The sequence below is a fragment of the Chelon labrosus genome (assembly GCF_963514085.1).
Source record: "Chelon labrosus genome assembly, chromosome: 4".
Lineage (NCBI taxonomy): Eukaryota > Metazoa > Chordata > Actinopteri > Mugiliformes > Mugilidae > Chelon > Chelon labrosus.
In genome coordinates this window covers 18,787,561-18,807,260 of record NC_140340.1, presented here as the reverse complement: position 1 = coordinate 18,807,260, position 19,700 = coordinate 18,787,561, and the positions used below count along the sequence as shown (strand labels likewise).

Here is a 19,700-nt window from a genome sequence, read left to right as displayed (position 1 = left end):
CCTCTCCTCTCTGTCCTGGATCTCCAGACACTGAGCTGTGTGAACCCCGACAATGAGAACAGCCCAGAAATCCCTGTCAAGGTGCTCAACTGTGACACTATTACCCAAGTGAAGGAGAAGATCCTGGATGCAGTGTATAAGAACATGCCATACTCTCAGCGACCACGAGCTACAGACATGGATCTAGGTGAGGCTAATTTCAGAATAGCCATTGTCTGAGATATTTTCCATGACACATGACCTGTTGGAATAAAGACATGGGGAATTACAGTCAGGAGTGGGCGTATCAGGGGAGTTACCACAGATGTATTGCCGCGCCACAACAGTTTCTGAAAGACAGCCCCTTCCCAGTACTCGTTTACAGCCAGAATCAGAGCAACACTCCCCAACAGTGACGTTAAACCTTTCTGACAGCGTACCTACACTTAGGCTTACGCCCACAACATGTCATATAGCGAATGACTCGGCACAAATCCAACTGACATGCACCTTCAAAGGGAGTAAATAAGATACGCTGCAGGTAGAGGCTGTTATTGCTTTGGGCTTGTAGTTTTACACCATAAGGGGCTTTTACAGGTTAGGGATTTGGTGAGAATCAGTTTCTCTTAGTTGCTTTGGGCAGCTTAAAATCCCTGTGAAGACACTATGTTGTATTTTGTTCACAGATTCACTTTAATTGTCAAGTAGACATGTACAGGAAGCAGTCTGGGTGACATTTTGGCTGCTACCCTTAACAACTTAAAGAATAAACAGAAGAATAACATGACCTCAACTGCAGCGCCAAGGGACACTGCGAGAGAAATGATAGGCATTAGACAACATGTAACTGTCACTTGGGATACAAACATTCCCCAAAATGACACATGTCACACATTCACTATTGATCGTGTTTTCCGACAGAGTGGCGGCAGGGCAGAACAGCTCGCGTCGTCCTGCAGGATGAGGACATCACAACCAAGATAGAGAGCGACTGGAAGAGGCTCAACACACTGATGCATTACCAGGTCTGTTCATAGCAATAATACGAAGGCTATAAGAAGAAATTATTTTGGATTAATTATCCAGTTATTTCGTCTATAAATGATCAAAGTTAGAAACCATGAACACTGCTCATCACTTCAATAAGCTAAGGTGATATATACAAACGACTTGTTTTGTCCAACTGCCACATAAAATCCAATAGAGCAAGTAAAACAACCCATAGCCGTGCAGTTTGAAAAGCAAACAATTAAATATCCAAACTGAATTAATTATCCAAGGTTGCACTCTATCTGCAAAGCGTGAATGTAACTTTTTTTTAAAACTGCGATTATCCAGTTGCATCACAAAAAATATCTCATTGATGAAGGACGAAGCATTACTCATTCATATTCATATCTCTCACCTCTACCCCCTGCCGGCATTTATTCAACCTCAGTCACAAGCGCAACATCGTTCTTTCATCACACACTGTAAATACGACTACACAGGTCGCTGCCCTCAAATGACTCATCCCGGTCCTCTGTCAATCAAACGTTTGCCTCGGCTCTCAGCTTTGGGCCAAATGTGCCGCTTCACACAGCCAACGTTTCAGCGCACAAACGCACAGACAATCGACGTTTTCTGCACTAAATGTACACTATATTACCAAAAGTATTCGCTCACCCATTCAAATGATCAGAATCAGGTGTTCTAATCACTTGGCCTGGCCCCAGGTGTATAAATTCAAGCACTCAGGCATGCAGACTGTGAAACAAGACATTTGTGAAAGAATGGGCCGCTCTCAGGAGCTCAGTGAATTCCAGCGTGGAACTGTCATAGGATGCCACTTGTGCAACAAATCCAGTCGTGAAATTTCCTCGCTCCTAAATATTCCACAGTCAACTGTCAGCTCTATTATAACAAAATGGAAGCGTTTGGGAAAAACAGCAACTCAGCCACGAAGTGGTAGGCCACGTAAAGTGACGGAGAGGGGTCAGCGGATGCTGAAGCGCATAGTGCAAAGAGGTCGCCGACTTTCTGCACAGTCAATTGCTACAGAGCTACAAACTTCATGTGACCTTCAGATTAGCCCAAGTACAGTACGCAGAGAGCTTCATGGAATGGGTTTCCATGGCCGAGCAGCTGCAGCCAAGCCACACATCACCAAGTGCAATGCAAGGCGTCGGATGCAATGGTGTAAAGCACGCCGCCACTGGCCTCTAGAGCAGTGGAGACGCGTTCTCTGGAGTGATGAATCACGCTTTACCATCTGGCAATCTGATGGACGAGTCTGGGTTTGGAGGTTGCCAGGAGAACGGTACATTTCAGATTGCATTGTGCCAACTGTGAAATTTGGTGGAGGAGGAATTATGGTATGGGGTTGTTTTTCAGGAGCTGGGCTTGGCCCCTTAGTTCCAGTGAAAGGAACATTGAATGCTTCAGGATACCAAAACATTTTGGACAATTCCATGCTCCCAACCTTGTGGGAACAGTTTGGAGCGGGCCCCTTCCTCTTCCAACATGACTGTGCACCAGTGCACAAAGCAAGGTCCATAAAGACGTGGATGACAGAGTCTGGTGTGGATGAACTTGACTGGCCTGCACAGAGTCCTGACCTGAACCCGATAGAACACCTTTGGGATGAATTAGAGCGGAGACTGAGAGCCAGGCCTTCTCGACCAACATCAGTGTGTGACCTCACCAATGCGCTTTTGGAAGAATGGTCAAAAATTCCTATAAACACTCTCCTCAACCTTGTGGACAGTCTTCCCAGAAGAGTTGAAGCTGTAATAGCTGCAAAAGGTGGACCGACATCATATTGAATTCTATGAGTTAGGAATGGGATGGCACTTCAGTTCATAGAATGAGTAAAGGCAGGTGAGCGAATACTTTTGGTAATATAGTGTATGTTTTGACACAAGAGGAATGCGCTTCCCCTTATCTCTGAAGGAGATAAACAATTTCGCTCTTTCATTTTTTTAATCTCTCTGCCAGGTGTGGAAATGTTTGTTCTGTTGCTAAGCTGGATTTGGTATTAGCTACATTTTTAATTTATGCAAAACAGCAGCATGAAATCTGCTCATGGTACTGATGACCAGGCCTCATTTGCCAAGCACAACTATAGCATACAGCAGTTTCCATGGAACTGCTGCACACACAAAATCTAGGACCAGCTCTTGGAAGAATCATGTTCTTTGCCAATGCAACTTCAAAACATTCAGAAGGGTACCAACTCATGTTTCACTGTAAGTAGTTGTATGCTTCAAGTAAATCCAAGTCATTCCTTAAGTCATATCGACTCTGTTCATCAGACAGTTCAACTATACTATTTCTAAAATGATTGAATATGATACTTCCATTTACATGTCCCAACATCAACAAGAATAGAACTTTGAAATGCGTTCACCAGAGTGTCGAGCGCCTGGTACTATGTACCAGAAGAAGAAATTTTTTTCCCCTAAACTGTATTTACTCTTTATTTAAAAGAAGAAGATGCCCTAGATCAGTGGTTCCCAACCTGTGGTACGCGTACCCCCAGGGGTACGCAGAGTGACGTAGGGGGTACACGAAAGAGTTGATTCTGAACTCAGCCTGATTACATTTTGAAACTGAAAAAAACGCATAACGGGTTGTTTTCTCGAAATTAATTGAATTTCGATTTCGATTTCGGCTTCCCTCGATCATGAAAATAAGATAATCTTAATAAAACGATCATTCTGCTTCACGCCTGTCTTGTGTGGTAAATGCAGCGAACCCTTCCATCTCCACCTGTGCGCTCTGGTCCGCTCCGCCCCCGTCGGAAAAAATAAGTGTAGAAGAAGACAATAGAAGATGGCAGAAAGGAAGCCTTTGGTGGGGATGAAAGGTAAAGCGAATTCTGTGGCGTGGAAACACTTCGGTTTCGAGGAGTCTGACTCGGAACAAACGAAGATATTGTGCAAGATATGTCACGCTACTAAGGCTGCCAACCGTCCCTTGAAAAACGGAATCGTCCCGTATTTACAAACAAAAGTACGTGTCCCGTACTGAGCTGTCACGGGACGCACTTTGTCCCGTATTACCGTGAAAATAAAAAATACTGTGTAAAATGTCAATGGATTTAAGGAATAACCAGGCGCTTTTATATGAACATTTACGGTAAATTTATTCCCAGGCCGTCTCCTGCTCTGTGACCAATGAGCTGACAGCGGAAATCCCGCTCACCTCATTGGTCGAGGTACTGTTGCTTGAGAATCTTGTATTAAAAATAAATTGTTGAAAAAAAAATTCTCCACGCAGGCCCTGCCAAAGTCTGAGATAATGTTTATTTTTTATTTTTACATATTATTTAATTACTTTATTAATATATTTTTCTCTTATTTATTTGTATTTTTCTTGTTTTTCAGTTCAAACTTATCGTGTTAAAAGAAATACCAGAGTTAAAAGTTCAATAAATGCTTGTTCTCAAATCAATGAATAATTGTCTTTAATAATCGTGATTACAATATCAATCAAAATAATCGTGATTATGATTTTTGCCATAATCAAGCAGCCCTATTTTCTCATTTTCTGATTCTCCACCTAAATGAAAAATCAAAAGACTGTTTTTCATGTGAGTCAAGTATGTTAATAGCTGGATTGTAGGACAACTGGCTTTGAAGCTATGTATCAGTTTGCTGTTAACATTGCTAGTGCTAGGTCACCTAAATAAGAAAGACAACGATTCCCTGAAATGTCTGTGATTGGTGGGCAGGTGCAAATTTCCTGATGATATAGCTATACTCACTACAGTTATTTTCCCCCCAGAAACAAGCAAATCTCGTTCTTGATTGGGTCTTTAAATTATGTCATCAACAATTCTGATAACTTTCTGTCATTTGAGCTGTCAAGTCATCAGTCTGAGGTAAACTAGTTCGCCCGGCTAACTGCCAAAAATGGATAAATGGCTCAAACGGATAGATTGCCCTTCCAGAGAGACCTCAACTGCTACCACCAGTCAGGCTCACAGACATTTCTTTTTCTAGCTGCTACAAGTGCGTGAGAGTAGGGGGTACATGGCTGGAGGTCAAATGTCTGAAGGGGTACGTTCTGTGAAAAGGTTGGGAACCACTGCCCTAGATGGACCAATACTGACCTTTTTCACATCGGTTCCTGCTTCGTTTATCTTTACCAACAACTCGTTTTACTAACATCACATTTCGCCCCTTGCTAAAAACTCATCAGGTCCCTTCATGTTTACCGCACGTGGGGCAAAGATTTGCAGTAAGGATGTATTCCAACCAGAGAGCAATCATAAAGTCAAGAGTTACATGGCCTTTACTCGCCTGAAGGCAGGCACAAAGTGTTTGTGGCGGAAAGTTGGTCTGGTCTTGTGTCGCTCTGATTGGCAATGATTATGCCGATCAGAACAGCGGCAAAGTCATGACACCTGCCGTAGAGTTGAATTTGTTTACAACAGAATGGCTGTGATTGGTTGTAGTACTATCCAATAGCATGTAGAGGTATTTTTTCTTTCATCAGTTGTAACATATAACCCATAATCAAATCCAAATGTTGCATTACCAGACTCATATTATGATAAGAATTGTGTCTGGCTACGCCATGCTACACCACCTGTATAAATCGGATGGAAAACACTTTCCAGTCAAGCCAGTCTGTTTCGACTGGCATGGTTACAAACGGCATTTTAGTTCTGACTCAGCTATGATTATTAGTAGAATATTTGTGTCTATGTAAAAATAGGAAATGATAACACCTTCTTAGGTGATTTCATCCTATTTTAATGTTTTGTTTGAGTTTAATTAAGTTAAGTAGAGTATTTTGACTTTAGGTCTGAGAGAGTCATAACAGCTATTCAGTGTGGAAATGTTTGAACGTGTTTGGTAACTGAAGCTGTGGTGACTAATGTGCTACCTGTCTAGCTAATGATGGTGGATTTTTGTACTTGAACCAAAGGACTGTTTACAAAGCCCATTGGAATTATTCAAATACTCGTGAATCATAATTGTGCAAATCCCTGATTCTTAGTATTTAATCTCAAACTGTGATTTAAATTCCTGCCATGATTCATTTTGACCAACAGCTGCGAGCTAAAAAATTCAAGAGGCTTTACTGTACCTTTGTCTTTCAGGTGTCTGAGCGTTGTGTGGTGGCCTTGGTGCCCAAACAGATGTCCTCTTTCAACATTCCCTCCTCAGCGAGCTTCCCACGCAGTATCAGCAGATATGGTCAGTACTGTTTAATGAGAGAAACAGATATTTAATATTCACCAAACTCACATCAGTGTCACACCATCTGCTGCAGACGCTCATCAGTCTATCGAAATGACACAAGTACACACTCTTTATTTTCTCTTTATATAAATATATATATATATATATCAAATAAAGACGTTATATATGTTTACTTGAGCAAAGCGAATAGGTATTTTAATATATAGTATATATCATGTTATATTTTATCAGGATACATGAAATCCAATCACTTTAGGGTAATATAAACTATGTACATCCCAGCTTGATAAAAAAATACTGCAAAAACTCCAGCTCACTCCGATTTTTTTTTATTAGGTGTTGAATGATTCATCTAAATAACATAATACACTTATGTGATGTCCTAAGACAAAAGGAGTGTCAGAAAGTGAGGCCCAGAGCCTGAATAGAAACCTTCAGTAAATGAGTGTACGCCTGTGTCATTACTATGGCAACCGGTGAAATAATGACGGCAGCTGATTATACAGTCTAAACGCACACATCCCACCTGCTCACTGGCAGATTACAGGGAAGACAGCTGACCTTACATTCAGATCTGAGAAACAAATGTGACTTTTTCTCCATTTGAGTTCTGGCCTGAGAAAATTAGCACCAGATAAAAACATTTTTTTTTTTAATATCTCATATTCGATCATCTAGGTGTGGATGTGCCCTTCCGCTCCACGCCGACCAGCCCCGACAGCCCTCACTCCCGCGTGCCCATGCTGACCCCTGACCTGGAGAGTGGTGTTAAAGTTTGGCACTTAGTCAAGAACCACGATCACGGGGACCAGAAGGAGGGCGAGCGTGGCAGCAAGATGGTGTCTGAGATCTACCTGACGAGGCTACTAGCAACGAAGGTGCATACAGTTTATGCACTTCTGTACTCGACTTACTGAGATGAAAACTTAGATTTATAACTGACAAAATAATTAGGCACTACAAGTATAAACACTACTCTCTGTTCTGTTATTTTAAAGGGCACACTGCAGAAGTTTGTGGACGACCTCTTTGAGACTCTGTTCAGCACAGTGTGCCGGGGCACTGCCTTGCCCCTCGCAATTAAATACATGTTCGACTTCCTGGATGAGCAGGCCGACAGACATGGCATCCATGACATGGACGTTCGCCACACGTGGAAGAGCAACTGGTGAGATGTGCGATGTCTGAGGCAACAGATACATTAGAACCCCAATTACAGCCTGTTTGGAGAGGTTTTGTATAAAATTACACATTTATTTTCATGTTTAATTCATGATCAGAGCAGAAAGGTTTTATTCTTTCACCCTAGCATATTTTCGATTCCATGTGCAACAAGTACAACCTGAAATCAGGCAGAAGTCTTCTTATATATTATAATTGTAGTTAAACAGAAAATTGACCTGATAATCCACAGTTATTGAACATGTGTACATTTACTTGATATCTCTTCGTATTATTTTATAATTATAACAGTACTAATTTTATTATTTTAGAGAGCCTCTTTCATTCACTAGGTTTCCTTAATTAACACTTATTTAAAAAAATAAAATAAAAAAAGCATTCCAATGCCATTGCCCTTTGAAAACAACATCTTAAAACTTGAAAACGATATAACGCTTTCAGTGATGGTGATAAAATTATATTAGGCTCTAATAGGAGAAACACACAAACATATTGTTGCATCGGGACTTAATTGGTTGTGGTGTTTTAAGATGCTTAGTAACTATTATTTATTTGCACAACCTGTATTTCTAAATTACACCTTATTGCCACAGAGAAACAGAAATGTCAGCAAAGGACAAATCAAAAACTAATTTAGCGGGACGATTTTCTACAAATTAAGTAAATTATTTGTTTTAGCATACACGTCGTACATTGCCTAAAATACCTTTCTCTCTATTTCCAGCCTTCCCCTGCGCTTCTGGGTAAATGTGATCAAGAATCCTCAGTTTGTGTTTGACATCCATAAAAGCAGCATCACAGATGCCTGTCTGTCTGTGGTGGCCCAAACCTTTATGGACTCTTGCTCAACGTCTGAACATCGTCTGGGCAAGGACTCACCCTCCACCAAACTACTCTACGCCAAGGACATACCGCATTACAAAAGCTGGGTAGAAAGGTGTGTATGTGGCCTCACAAAAACAGAAGAGGAACTGTTAGTGCTACCTTAAGCCTCGGTTTTAGGAGTAAGATGAATGGGGATAACATGGGAAACACGACGTTCTTACTCAGAATCGTCTCTGTATTCACCTCATCTCTATAAAGGGTTGTCAGATAAGAGGTCAATGTTTGGACTATTGCACCAAGTTTTGTCTGACTCCGAGTTGGTGTTCAGTGCCTAGGATTTGTCGTTGTGTCCTTATCTGTTGTTTTTCAGACAATAACTCAACAGAGACTCTAGATCAGATGCTAATGGATAGTATTGCTGAATGCTGCTCTCTGGTGCTTTTGGAAGTTGTTAATTAGCAGATTTTCATTAACCTTATGCTCAAATTGGGTGCAAGCAATCTTTTGTAGATAAATAATACAGTTGCATTTCCAATTATAATCAGAAAAAACAACTGAAGTTAAATAATAGATAACACTATCTTTGCAGATTAAGAACACATTTCATTTTGAGTTCTACACTGAATAGATACTGACTTTTGATCATTAGTGTCATTATGTATGTTAATGTCTGAAATGGTTCCTTCAGTCGTAGATCCTATCCTATCCTGTGGTGCTAGGTTTATTGAAAGGTTAATCAACTAATCTAAGAAATAATCAACAGACTCATTGAAAAACTAAAAGACAGATTCATTGACTAATCTAACAATCAAAGGATCAGTCAGTAATAACATAAATAATAATTTGTAGTAGCTCCCTAGTGTTATGAATCTGTTTGTCTTGAAGCCTCTCCTGAGTCTATGAGGCTTTGCATCTGTATATATAAAAAGTGTGTGTCTGTGTGTTTTAAAAGCACCGTTCAAATTACTGAATAACTGCACCTGCGATTTCTTTGGTTTTCTGCCAAAACACAGCAGATTTACAGACACCCTTATCACTGGATATTCAGACTTTTCACTACAGCGGATTTTAGAGAAAAGCTCTGGTATGCATGACGGTGCCTTCGACACTGACGGTGTGTGTGTTTGTCTCCTCTCAGGTACTACGCCGACATCAACCGCCTGCCTGCCATCAGTGATCAGGATATGAATGCCTATCTGGCTGAACAGGCTCGCCTTCACTCCAGTGAGTTCAATGTGCTCAGCGCCCTCCATGAGATCTACGCATACGTCAGCAAGTACAGCCAAGAGGTGAGGCCCAGTCAACACACACTGCTATAGATATTCTTCTACCACTCACTAAAGTTAGCATTTTTTATATTAAAGATATATGACTCTCATGGCACAGGTACATCTCTCTGTATTTCACAGTATATCAAGTAGCCTGCAGCAAATAGGAGTATAGAAAAAGAAAGAAAAAAAAAGCTCTTGCCCCATCCACGTACAAGCAATTCACTCTTCGCCTATAGCAAGGTAACCCACATAGAGAACTCAATCAACCATATCATTCTAACCTCACAGCTGAGATTAGTTTAGTTTAGCTGAGTTCAACCACTTCATGTCGTTATTTTACCTACAACTCTATTCCCTTCCTGTGTGATCACCCCTTCAGGTGGAAACAGGCTAGTTATGAATAAAATTATGGCTCTTCGTGTGTGCATGTTTTTATGTGCATGTGTACACATATATGCACTTATCAGCCACAACATTAAAACCACTGACAGGTGAAGTGGATAACATTGACCATCTTGTGACAATACAGTGTTCTGCTGGGAAATTATTGGAGCTGGATGGATGGTGGATGTTACTTAGACATGTAGCACCCACCTAGACCAGACCAGGCACCACCACCCCATAGTAATGACACTCCTTGATGGCAGCAGCCATCCCCAGCAGGATGCAGCCTGACACAGACACACAAAATTGGTTTAAGAACAACTAAAAAACATGAAGAACAGCACAAGGTGTTGACCTGGCCTCTAAATTCACTAGATCCCAAACTGATCAAGTATCTGTGGGATGATCCACAAAGGCCCCTACCCTCAACTCATAGGCCTCCACTAACAACATTGTGTTGCCAGACACCACAGGACACTCTCAGAAGGCCCATGTCCATTCTCTGATGAGTCACAACTGTTTTGGAGGCACAAGGGAGACCTACACAATATTAGGAAGGTGGTCATTATGTTGTGCCTGATTGGTTTATATATTAGTATTCCATTATTTATATACTATTATTATAAAATACTTACTTATGTCATACAATAGCCATAGCCTGTGTAATAGTCACAGCTTCTTCCCTATTATTGGGTTCGCTTAGCAGTTTTTGCTTTTTGCTCTTCTGGTTAGCATTTTGTTGTGTGTATCTGTGTTGAATCTCTAGCAGTCAGGAAGAATGAAACTATTTAGGAAGCATTCAAGAAATTCGAATGCTTTCGGTAAAAAATTAACTCCACAAGGATAAATTGCAAGACACGGATAACTTGTTGGAGAGCACTGAAAAAAAAAGAGAGAGAACAGAGAAATATAGACACACTGTACGTCATACGTGTCAACAGTGTTTGTGTAATTACTCTCACTGCCAGAAAAGCGGCAAAGTTCCACACTGCAGCTTTAACAACGGATACAATTGCTTTGCTTTGCTTGTGCTGATGAATTCACAGTAATCACCCAGCTTTACAATTTCCCACAACATTTTACAGCCCACAACTTTGCTGTTTTGGTCCACTATTAAAGCTCTCTCAGCTGATTTTAATGAAAAGATGTGATAAAGGTGTCTGGAGCATTTAGCATACAGAGCTACATATTTCCCTCAGGGTTGGTGGAGGATAGAAGAACAAATACTGGATTTGAACACCTCTTAATGCACGCCAAATATTTAAAGAGAGATAAAGAGATAAAATTAATAATTTCACTGATGATTACCATTTCGTTTGAAATTTAGACCAAAGAAATACTGAAAAGTGCCAATTTCTCAAAGCCCATGGTCGTGTCTTCAGTTTGCTTCAATTGTCAGCCAACAGTTGAAATCTTAAACATAACACATTTATAAATATGACAGTAAATCCTAATTAATCAACTCCCAAGTAGAATTGTGGACGCTGCCAAGTGTTTTTGTATTTGTTTGAATTTGATGTGCATTTGCAAATTTCTATGATTTAAAAAATACCACACTTCACGTCCCTGCCTTGTCCCCATGTGTGTTTTTCTGTGTGTGTTTTAGATCATCGAGGCACTGGAGCAGGATGAACAGGCCCAGAAGCAGAAGTTAGCGTATAAAGTGGAGCAGATCACCTTAGCCATGTCTACAGAGAGCTGAGACTCGCACATGCACACGGCTAAATGCATCCATCTCTACACACAAAGTCATCCGGCATGCACGCACTCTACACACAAACATACAATGGCAACAGTGAGGAGTTAGGAACCTGCAACACACATGGCCCTCAGATGTGGGCACGTATGAACAATCGCACATAAACACACATACTGATGTATGCAGAGAGACTGTGGATTTAATGGACCTACTGTATAAACAAAATGACAATATATACACCAAGACATAACGCACACGTGCAACAACACACAAATACAAATGTACATACACAAACCACAGCAAACATCAAACAGCAGAACGTCCCAAAGCAAGACTTTTGAATCCAATGTCATCGTTTTTTTCACAACAAACTCCAACAGGCAAACATCCAACTTCTAAAACACTCCAATAGAGAGAGGAAAAAGAGCGAGAGAGAAAGAGGATTTAGGCCATCACGGTTGCTGAATTTGCCGCCAATTCTTTTCCTCTGGGTAATGGTTTGTCTTTGTAGTTGGTTCTTACGCTAAGCGTGTGTGTGTGCCGTGGCTGGAGCTCTGAAGAACAGCACTTAATAAAGAATGACTCAACTTGAAAAGTCACTGGAGGAGATCAACAAAGGCAGGAGCTAATTTAATGGGCCCGCACATGTGGTGAGACAAGACTCAAAGTGCTTTATATATATATATATATATATATATATATATATATATATATATATATATATATATATATACACACACACACACACACACACACACACATATATATATACATATATGTGTGTGTGTGTCACGATGAAGGACACTTATTTGTACAACATATCACGGACTTGGAGCAACATTTCTATTTGGAGCCATTTGGAGCCGAGATGTGAAACTTTGTGTTGTTACGCCTTTCTTCTTAGCTTAAAAAAGATAACACAAAAAATGTTGGTATCATTTTAGTTCCCATCATAAGTTATTTGTTGTTTAATGACGACCGTCTGAACTACTTGGGCTTGAAAGCAGCATATACCAAATTTGTCTCTGACCAGGCGAGGGTCTAGCTGTTTAATAATCCAACACCAAGACACCATTACCTTCCAATCTGAAATATATGTAAAGATATTTCTGGACGCAATCTCTGGCTTTTTGTGCCAAATATATCTCATGTTTCATTCATTTTAAATGCTCCCGCAGAAGCTATTAATAACACACGCCATTGTACGGGAAAGATCCCATTTAAGATAGGAAATTTTTTACAGTGATGATCTATAGGCCACTAATTCAGCCATTCAAAGATAAGTGGAGACCAAATTGAACTGTAGCAGAAAGCATGATTAATGATGCTATAAGCCTGATCGTGGATCAGATTAGCCTAACCCTGGCCAACAGCACCGCTCCCCAACCCTCCCCGTCTCATCAGTCATTGTTTACATTGAGCGTAATACTTGAAAAGCACTCAGTGTACGAGATATTAAGAACACCTGCAGCTCCTTGGAGTAATCTGGTCATATTAAGCTAGCTAAAGGCCTTGATGCCTTATTGATTTTCCCAATAAATCCACTTAGAACACAAATCTGGAATTAAAAAGCAAGATGTGAGAGGTGCTGCAGCTCAGTGTGAAGCAGGTGTTCCTTAATATTTGGTAAACAGAGTTGATATATGATTACTGATATTCGTGTGTGGATCAGACGCTGGTCCCTGTAAAGTCTGTTTGCTGCTTCACAGCTCTACTGTTCCTTTACATGGTGTTTTTGTGTTTTAATTTTGCATTCCAGTGTACATTTTACCTGACTGCTTGTTGTCCCCCTGCTGCTGTAGTTATAGTGCCATATCTAAACTTAAAATGAATTATCACAATGTAAAAACAAATCAGTCTGAGGCACCACACAAATTCGGGATTTCAGTTCTGACGGATTGTTTTACCCGTTGCGACGCCTTTCTACGCCTGAGGCCGAGTCATTGTTCCACATAGAGTCACGGCGGCCGTCCACCGCCGTCTTTCAGGAGTGCTGCTCTTTTTACCATTTCAGTATCAGTGGAGTTAATAAGCTCCCCACAGGACCTCGATCTATGGTAATCTACAAGAACAAGCTAAAACACGATAAATAATAAATACATTTCCTGTTAAATGTTGAAATATGACAGAAATCATCCGTTTCATGTGTGGTTCGATGACGATAATTCATAAATGTGTTGTGCAATAAGCTGTCAGATGTAATTTTTTTTAAACTATATATTACTGTATAAATACTGTACATAGAAAACACTCCTATTTTGCAAGCAAAAGATTCACTTTGTACTGTTGTTATACATTAAACGCGCAGCTGATGAAAACTATCATTTGCCTGTGGTGATTTCCTGAGCATGATTATGAATATCTCTGTATTTTAAAAGATATTACATCCTGCCCGTAAAATATTGCCTTCATTAAAAGTCACTATCTTCCAATCCATTCACAATTTATTGTACTGCTTTCTGTAACACAACATAAAACACAGCTAATTGTCCAAAGAATCATCTTACGACCCATAATTTACTTCTTGGTTTTTTCATTTTGCAGATTAAATATTGCTGCTACCACTGCTGTTGGAGGTGAGGTCATTTTTAAACCGATCTAAAGTCTGCCACACATAACTGGATAATCTATTCTTATTATGTTAGAGGATCATTAGCATGCTAATTTAATAGTTAACCTCTTACTGAGTTTTCATGGTAAAGCTCTAAAACGCACGACACTGATGTCAGAGATAAACTGATATCCCAGGAGTGCGTCCATGGTTCAGGGTTTGTAGTTAGAAATTAACATAATTGTTTGTCCTGTAATCTTTTGTTCAAATATGGACAACACAAATGGGTAAATCAAGCTTTGTTCAAAAGATAATTTCATCATCTAACACAATGGACATATTACATGATATTATAACATTACTATATCATGCTAGTGTTATAGGCTTATATTGCTTTTTATTGGAAGTATTGAGTACATTTTAAAATGAGGAACACTGGCATTTGGCAGACATTTAGTTTACATTTAAATGCACATTTGATGGAATGCTTTTGCAGCTGCTGCCAAGAAGGCGCCCACGTTTCCAGACCAAAGGCGAGGAAAGCCTTTCTTCACAACGCAGCAAAGACGGACTGATGGAACAATACCAGCTTGTAAATCTTTCCTAGATGGCAGGAACGCAAATGTGCAGATAGTGATCGAGTTTTGAGCGAGGGGTTCAGTGTCCTCCTGGTGCCGGGAAGCGACATGGTTCATTTTGAGAAATACAGTACTATCACTGTTTTCATTATGAGCTCCATCGTTTATTGTTGTCATACTAAAGATTATGTATGTGTAAAAATACAGTGCATAGCCGAGTTGTGAAAGAAAATGGCTAAATCCATTCGAATTCCATCAAAGAAACACAAAACCTTGTAACAAACAGCTTCTCGTAAAGAAGAATAGTCTATACTGCCGTCATGCTGTGACAGTATTTGGTGCTGCATGTGAGCAGCATATAGGAGCTCCTGAGCACTTGCCATAGGGAGCCAGAATTCATTATTCATGTTTAACCCTCAGGGCTCTGGGCAAGCAGAGCAGTGGGGGGAGGAAGGTTGTAGAACAGGCAGACCTCCCTACCCATACCTGTCAGATCCAGGTAGGGTGTCTACACTGTATCGGAGGGTCCTCTGTATACCTGTCAGGCTCTAACCTTTCGTCTTCACTCTTTACTTGTCAGAGTGCATACACTCAGTAGCCAACAATCTCCCCTCACTTCTCTCTCACACACAGAGGAGGATCATTAGGACTCAGACCTCTTCTACTGACAGCTGAGGAAGCTGCATGGTATCTCCTTGATAGACTCTGTGGTAGGATGGCACCAGACAGGTTTGTGGAGTTGCTACAGCTATCAGAAACGCATTATTCTTCCATGAAATCCTGGCAGAAGTTATTTTTCTTTAACCCGTGGTTTATTTAATTACATTACACACGTGAGAAAGCTTGAACAGAATAGCAGCGCAACGCTTTTGGTTCTGCGGAATCACCGGTCGTTCGCTGCCAGGTATAACAAACCCTCAGCTTCTCCTGCTGCTCAGAATATTTGATTCAGGGGAAAATGGACCTTATGCACAGACTGCAGATCTTGAGGAATAATTCAAGCTGTGGCTCTGTCTGTGGAATGAATGCTGAATGGAAAATGCCTTGGACTTCCTATGCACATAAACAAGTGTGAACAACCCAGGAGAGTGTGTGCTAATAGTCAGTGGACGGGATTCAGCTTTACTGTCCTGCCAAGAGTGGGTGTGGCACTAGCTGTGCTATTGCATCGTCACATGCATTAAATATGGAAACAGGAACAGGAACACTTGGACAAAAAAACCTAAGCAATTATTTGATCCATCACTTAGTTTATAAATAGAACACCGAGATCACTGTGGGATGCGTTTTCCGTAAGAAATGTGCATTGCCACTCGTCCAGAATCAAGCATCAAAATCCCTTAAGCACCACTGGAACACAGCCTTTAGCAAATGGAGGTCTGCAATCATCAGTCTCCTGCTGCTTCAATTAAATACATGTGACATTATCAGAATATACACAATCACACGTGTTTGTTCTTGCCTTGGGGGGAGAAAAATCCCTGGCGCCTGCGTAGAACGAATCCCAAATGACCACAGCCTCTATCAGTAACAACTTCTTTCGGGATTTATTGGTTGAGCGAATGCATGACGGCATTTTATTTCCACAATTTGTTGGAGTCATTTTTCTTTTGTCCACAAGCAACACTGTGTCCATAGCAGGCTATAGTCTTAATAGCCATGACCACATCCATTAAACGTCACCTCACACTAATAGATGAATTATTGTGAACAATAGTACAAAGCAATATATAAATGAAGGGTTAAATGATGTACTGATGACGCTAATGTCCAGCTGGTTGGGGTGGACTTCACCCTAGTCTACTGATGCCATCTTCTGGTCAGAGCTATTATCACAAGCAAGTCTTCGAAACTAAGAGATTGATTGAGGATTATTCATGCAGTCATTCATTCAGTCATTCATTCATTCACCGCTTACATGATTTGGGCACAGGCTATAGTGAAAGGAAAATATATGAGAGGGCCATGGAAAATTCAATGCAGGCAGAGGGCAAAGGGTAAGCATGTGTCAGCAACAAAAAAGAGTTTGTTTCAGCACTGGCGCCTGAGGATGTGAACATAAGTATGCGTGTGTCTGCTGGATATTCAGGGCCATGTGGCTTTATCGTATAGGTCAAGACACAGACGCGCAGCGAACCCAGACTGAACCTTGAGATCGTAAAGAATACCCACACGGGGACATCCCTGACGCGCATTTTGTTTTGGGAAAGAGTGACGGCATTGATCTGGTACCTCTGTCTGTCAAATCTTTTTTACTTCTTCCTGCTCGCCTGAAGGCAGAGACCTTGCTGCCCGGACCCGAGAGGTAACGGTCAACATTTCAAATCTGCAGTTTGAAATGGACACCCCTCCCACTATTACTCCTCCTCCCAAACTTTCCCTCCTTTTCAGCTTCCCTCTCCCACACCCACAAAATCACTTCAAGACTCCCTCCTACGCAGCCAATCGGTGAGCTTTGTGGGATTTATGGCTCCCATTTTCAAAACTCCATAAATTCAGTATTACAACATGGATGTATTTTTGTGGCTGCTTGCTTGCCTGTTTTTTTTTTTAAACAAATAAATTGACTAAAATCAAAAACTTGAATTAAACTTTCTCATAAAAACACTCTTTAATTAATACACGTGTCGTAAGTCAAAACAGAAAGCAGCTAATGTGGTTATGAACGCGCAAAATGCTCTTCTCACAGATGATCGTCATATTAAGCGAGCTGCTGTTTTACAACTTCCTGTTCAGAGCCCTGCCTGGGCTCTTCCAAGTAATCCACTGCCGGGAGCGCTGTGAGACAGAACAAAAAGCAAACATTGCAAACCATTTTGGAGATATAAACAAAGCCATAAAGAAAATCTGTCTTCCATAAGATGCTCGACTTGTTTTTTTCTTTTGAACAAATAATCCATAACATATTCTTCTAATAAGATCTGCCTCTTAAAGTAGTCTTTTGAGTCACAGGCCAAGCCTCTGCGATCTAAGGGATAACCAAGAAGCAGCTTAAGCTAACTCATTACCACAAAATAAGACTCCTTGGACAAAGCACCACTGACCTTTTACATCAAACTCATTCAGGAAGTGAAATCTATACAGATGCTCCTTCTTCATCAGCACAGGCAAATTAACCACATAACCAGAACATATGCCTCATTCTATTCTATGACTTGCAGAAAATATTTTTTTCTGTTTGTTTTCTGCTTGACATTAAAAGCACGTGTTTGAATGCAAGTCTATGAGTGTAGAAACTGAAAGAATAAAAGAAAAAAAGAGAGCAGGCAGGCAGGCGGGCGGGCAAGTAAAACAAGATTGTGTGTTCACAAAATGTTTTGCAACAGCTCGGAATTTTTGTGGTCTTTAAAGTATAGGGTAAATCTGAAGGGAACTCCTCCTGAGACAGTGCAACCGCAAAAGCACAATGCTTCCTTTTTGATATCGAATCCGCTTGCCTATATTCTCCTGAGACACGCCGCCGTACGTTTCAGTAAAGCGTTTAACACACATGCTCCGAGGTGTATACACACGATGCATGCAACTGAAAAGCACAACCCTCAAATCGGACGAAAACGCACTCAAGAGCCAAACTAAAATACACACTGCTGTCAGGAATAATCTACAACGTCGGTAGATATATGATGATTGCAATGTACTATTGCTGAAGAAACAGCTCAGCGGCTAAAAGTAAAAGGGAGGATAAAAATCCATAAGCTACAACAGATGTGCAGGACAGTCAATATAGAATAAACAAATAAAGCCATATGAAGCCAGACTCATTGGCTCTAAAGCACAGGATGCCAATGGGAGAAATGTTTTCCAGATTGGCTTACCTTGAGGTCTTTGCAAGAATTAAGTTTGTGTCCGTTCTGGTTTCCTGCCCCATGACATGGAATGTTACACTGACACTTGTCACAAAGGAAGGAGAGATAAGGAAGCATGGTGTCTAATGGACCATAGAGGAGTTCCCCTCACTGTATCTGTATCTGCATCTGTATTTATTTATATCTTCAAATTACAGTGACACCAAAAGCAAAATGGACTCCACACACTACATGTTCCAAAATCTGTCTTAATGTGTCACATTAACACATTAAGACAGATTTTGGACAGTTTCTTAGACTTCATGCTGTGAACGTCACACATTTTATGGCTCATATTTTCCACATCCATTCACTATTGCTGCCTCCAAATGCTATTGTGTTTAACATGTATACAAGTAAAGTCTACATGAAGTCTGTCCTCTTGAGGTATAACTGGAAGCTTTTGGAGAGGTCTGAGTCCACGAATCGTGATGTGTTTGTTTACGTTTTCAGAAACTGAGAAAGTGGATAAGTTAATATATTGTAATTTAATCATATAGTGTTTTCGTCATAATTTTATTTGTTGGAGGAGGATGTTGACATTCCCAAGGGTCTAATCATTTCATTACACTACATTAAGTTACCCACTTCTTAATTTGCTAAACTTGTCGCTTTGGTGGCACTTAAATGCCAACAACTGCCTCGTAGCGTTGTTCTCACCACATTCTCTTACCACTTGAAGAAGAATTTTGTGTCTACGACTTCCCATGTTGCAACCACAAGCTCACAAGTTCCATTTGGATGCAGAATAAATGCACAGCTTTATTTACTAACTAGAAAGTTTTATTTAAAAGTAGGCATTTGATATATTCTCTGTAATTGTAAATGTAGTTTTGCTCTTACTGAAAATGTTTCTATTTTATCTTGACTTCTTGACTTGCAATACTTGCATTTGTATTCTTATTTAGCCTTTAATATGCATACTGTTAGTTATGTGCCAAAGACAAATTTCTTGTGACTGTAAAATACGTAGCAATAAAGTCAATTATGTTTCAAATTCCCTATACTTAAGTCAAATGTTGGTGTAAAAAAAGAATATACTCATCCTCACGTGAGTTAAATAAAAACACAATAAGAGTAACATAAAGAAAAATCAGGAAAACTACAACAGCAATTACACAAAGGAAAAAGAAGTCTGTCCTACTGCTCTCTGTTGAGAATAAAAGCTCTAATATGTGCCTTACTGCCGTCT

The 19,700-nt window shown here is 40.4% G+C and overlaps 1 protein-coding gene across 1 annotated transcript in view; it reads left to right on the top strand.

Annotated features, from left to right (window-relative positions):
* Positions 1-11,710, top strand: part of LOC311486776 (plexin-A2-like) — a gene marked incomplete at its 5' end in the record, with an annotated part of 62,091 nt that extends 50,381 nt beyond the window's left edge. Inside the window, 8 exons of the mRNA XM_084542774.1 lie at positions 28-187; positions 901-1,004; positions 6,071-6,167; positions 6,852-7,051; positions 7,172-7,341; positions 8,080-8,292; positions 9,319-9,469; positions 11,442-11,710. Of these exons, the coding sequence (XP_084398900.1) occupies positions 28-187; positions 901-1,004; positions 6,071-6,167; positions 6,852-7,051; positions 7,172-7,341; positions 8,080-8,292; positions 9,319-9,469; positions 11,442-11,537 (1,191 nt within the window). The 3' untranslated portion in view covers positions 11,538-11,710. The remainder of the gene's footprint in view (positions 1-27; positions 188-900; positions 1,005-6,070; positions 6,168-6,851; positions 7,052-7,171; positions 7,342-8,079; positions 8,293-9,318; positions 9,470-11,441) is intronic.
* Positions 11,711-19,700: the final 7,990 nt, after the last annotated feature.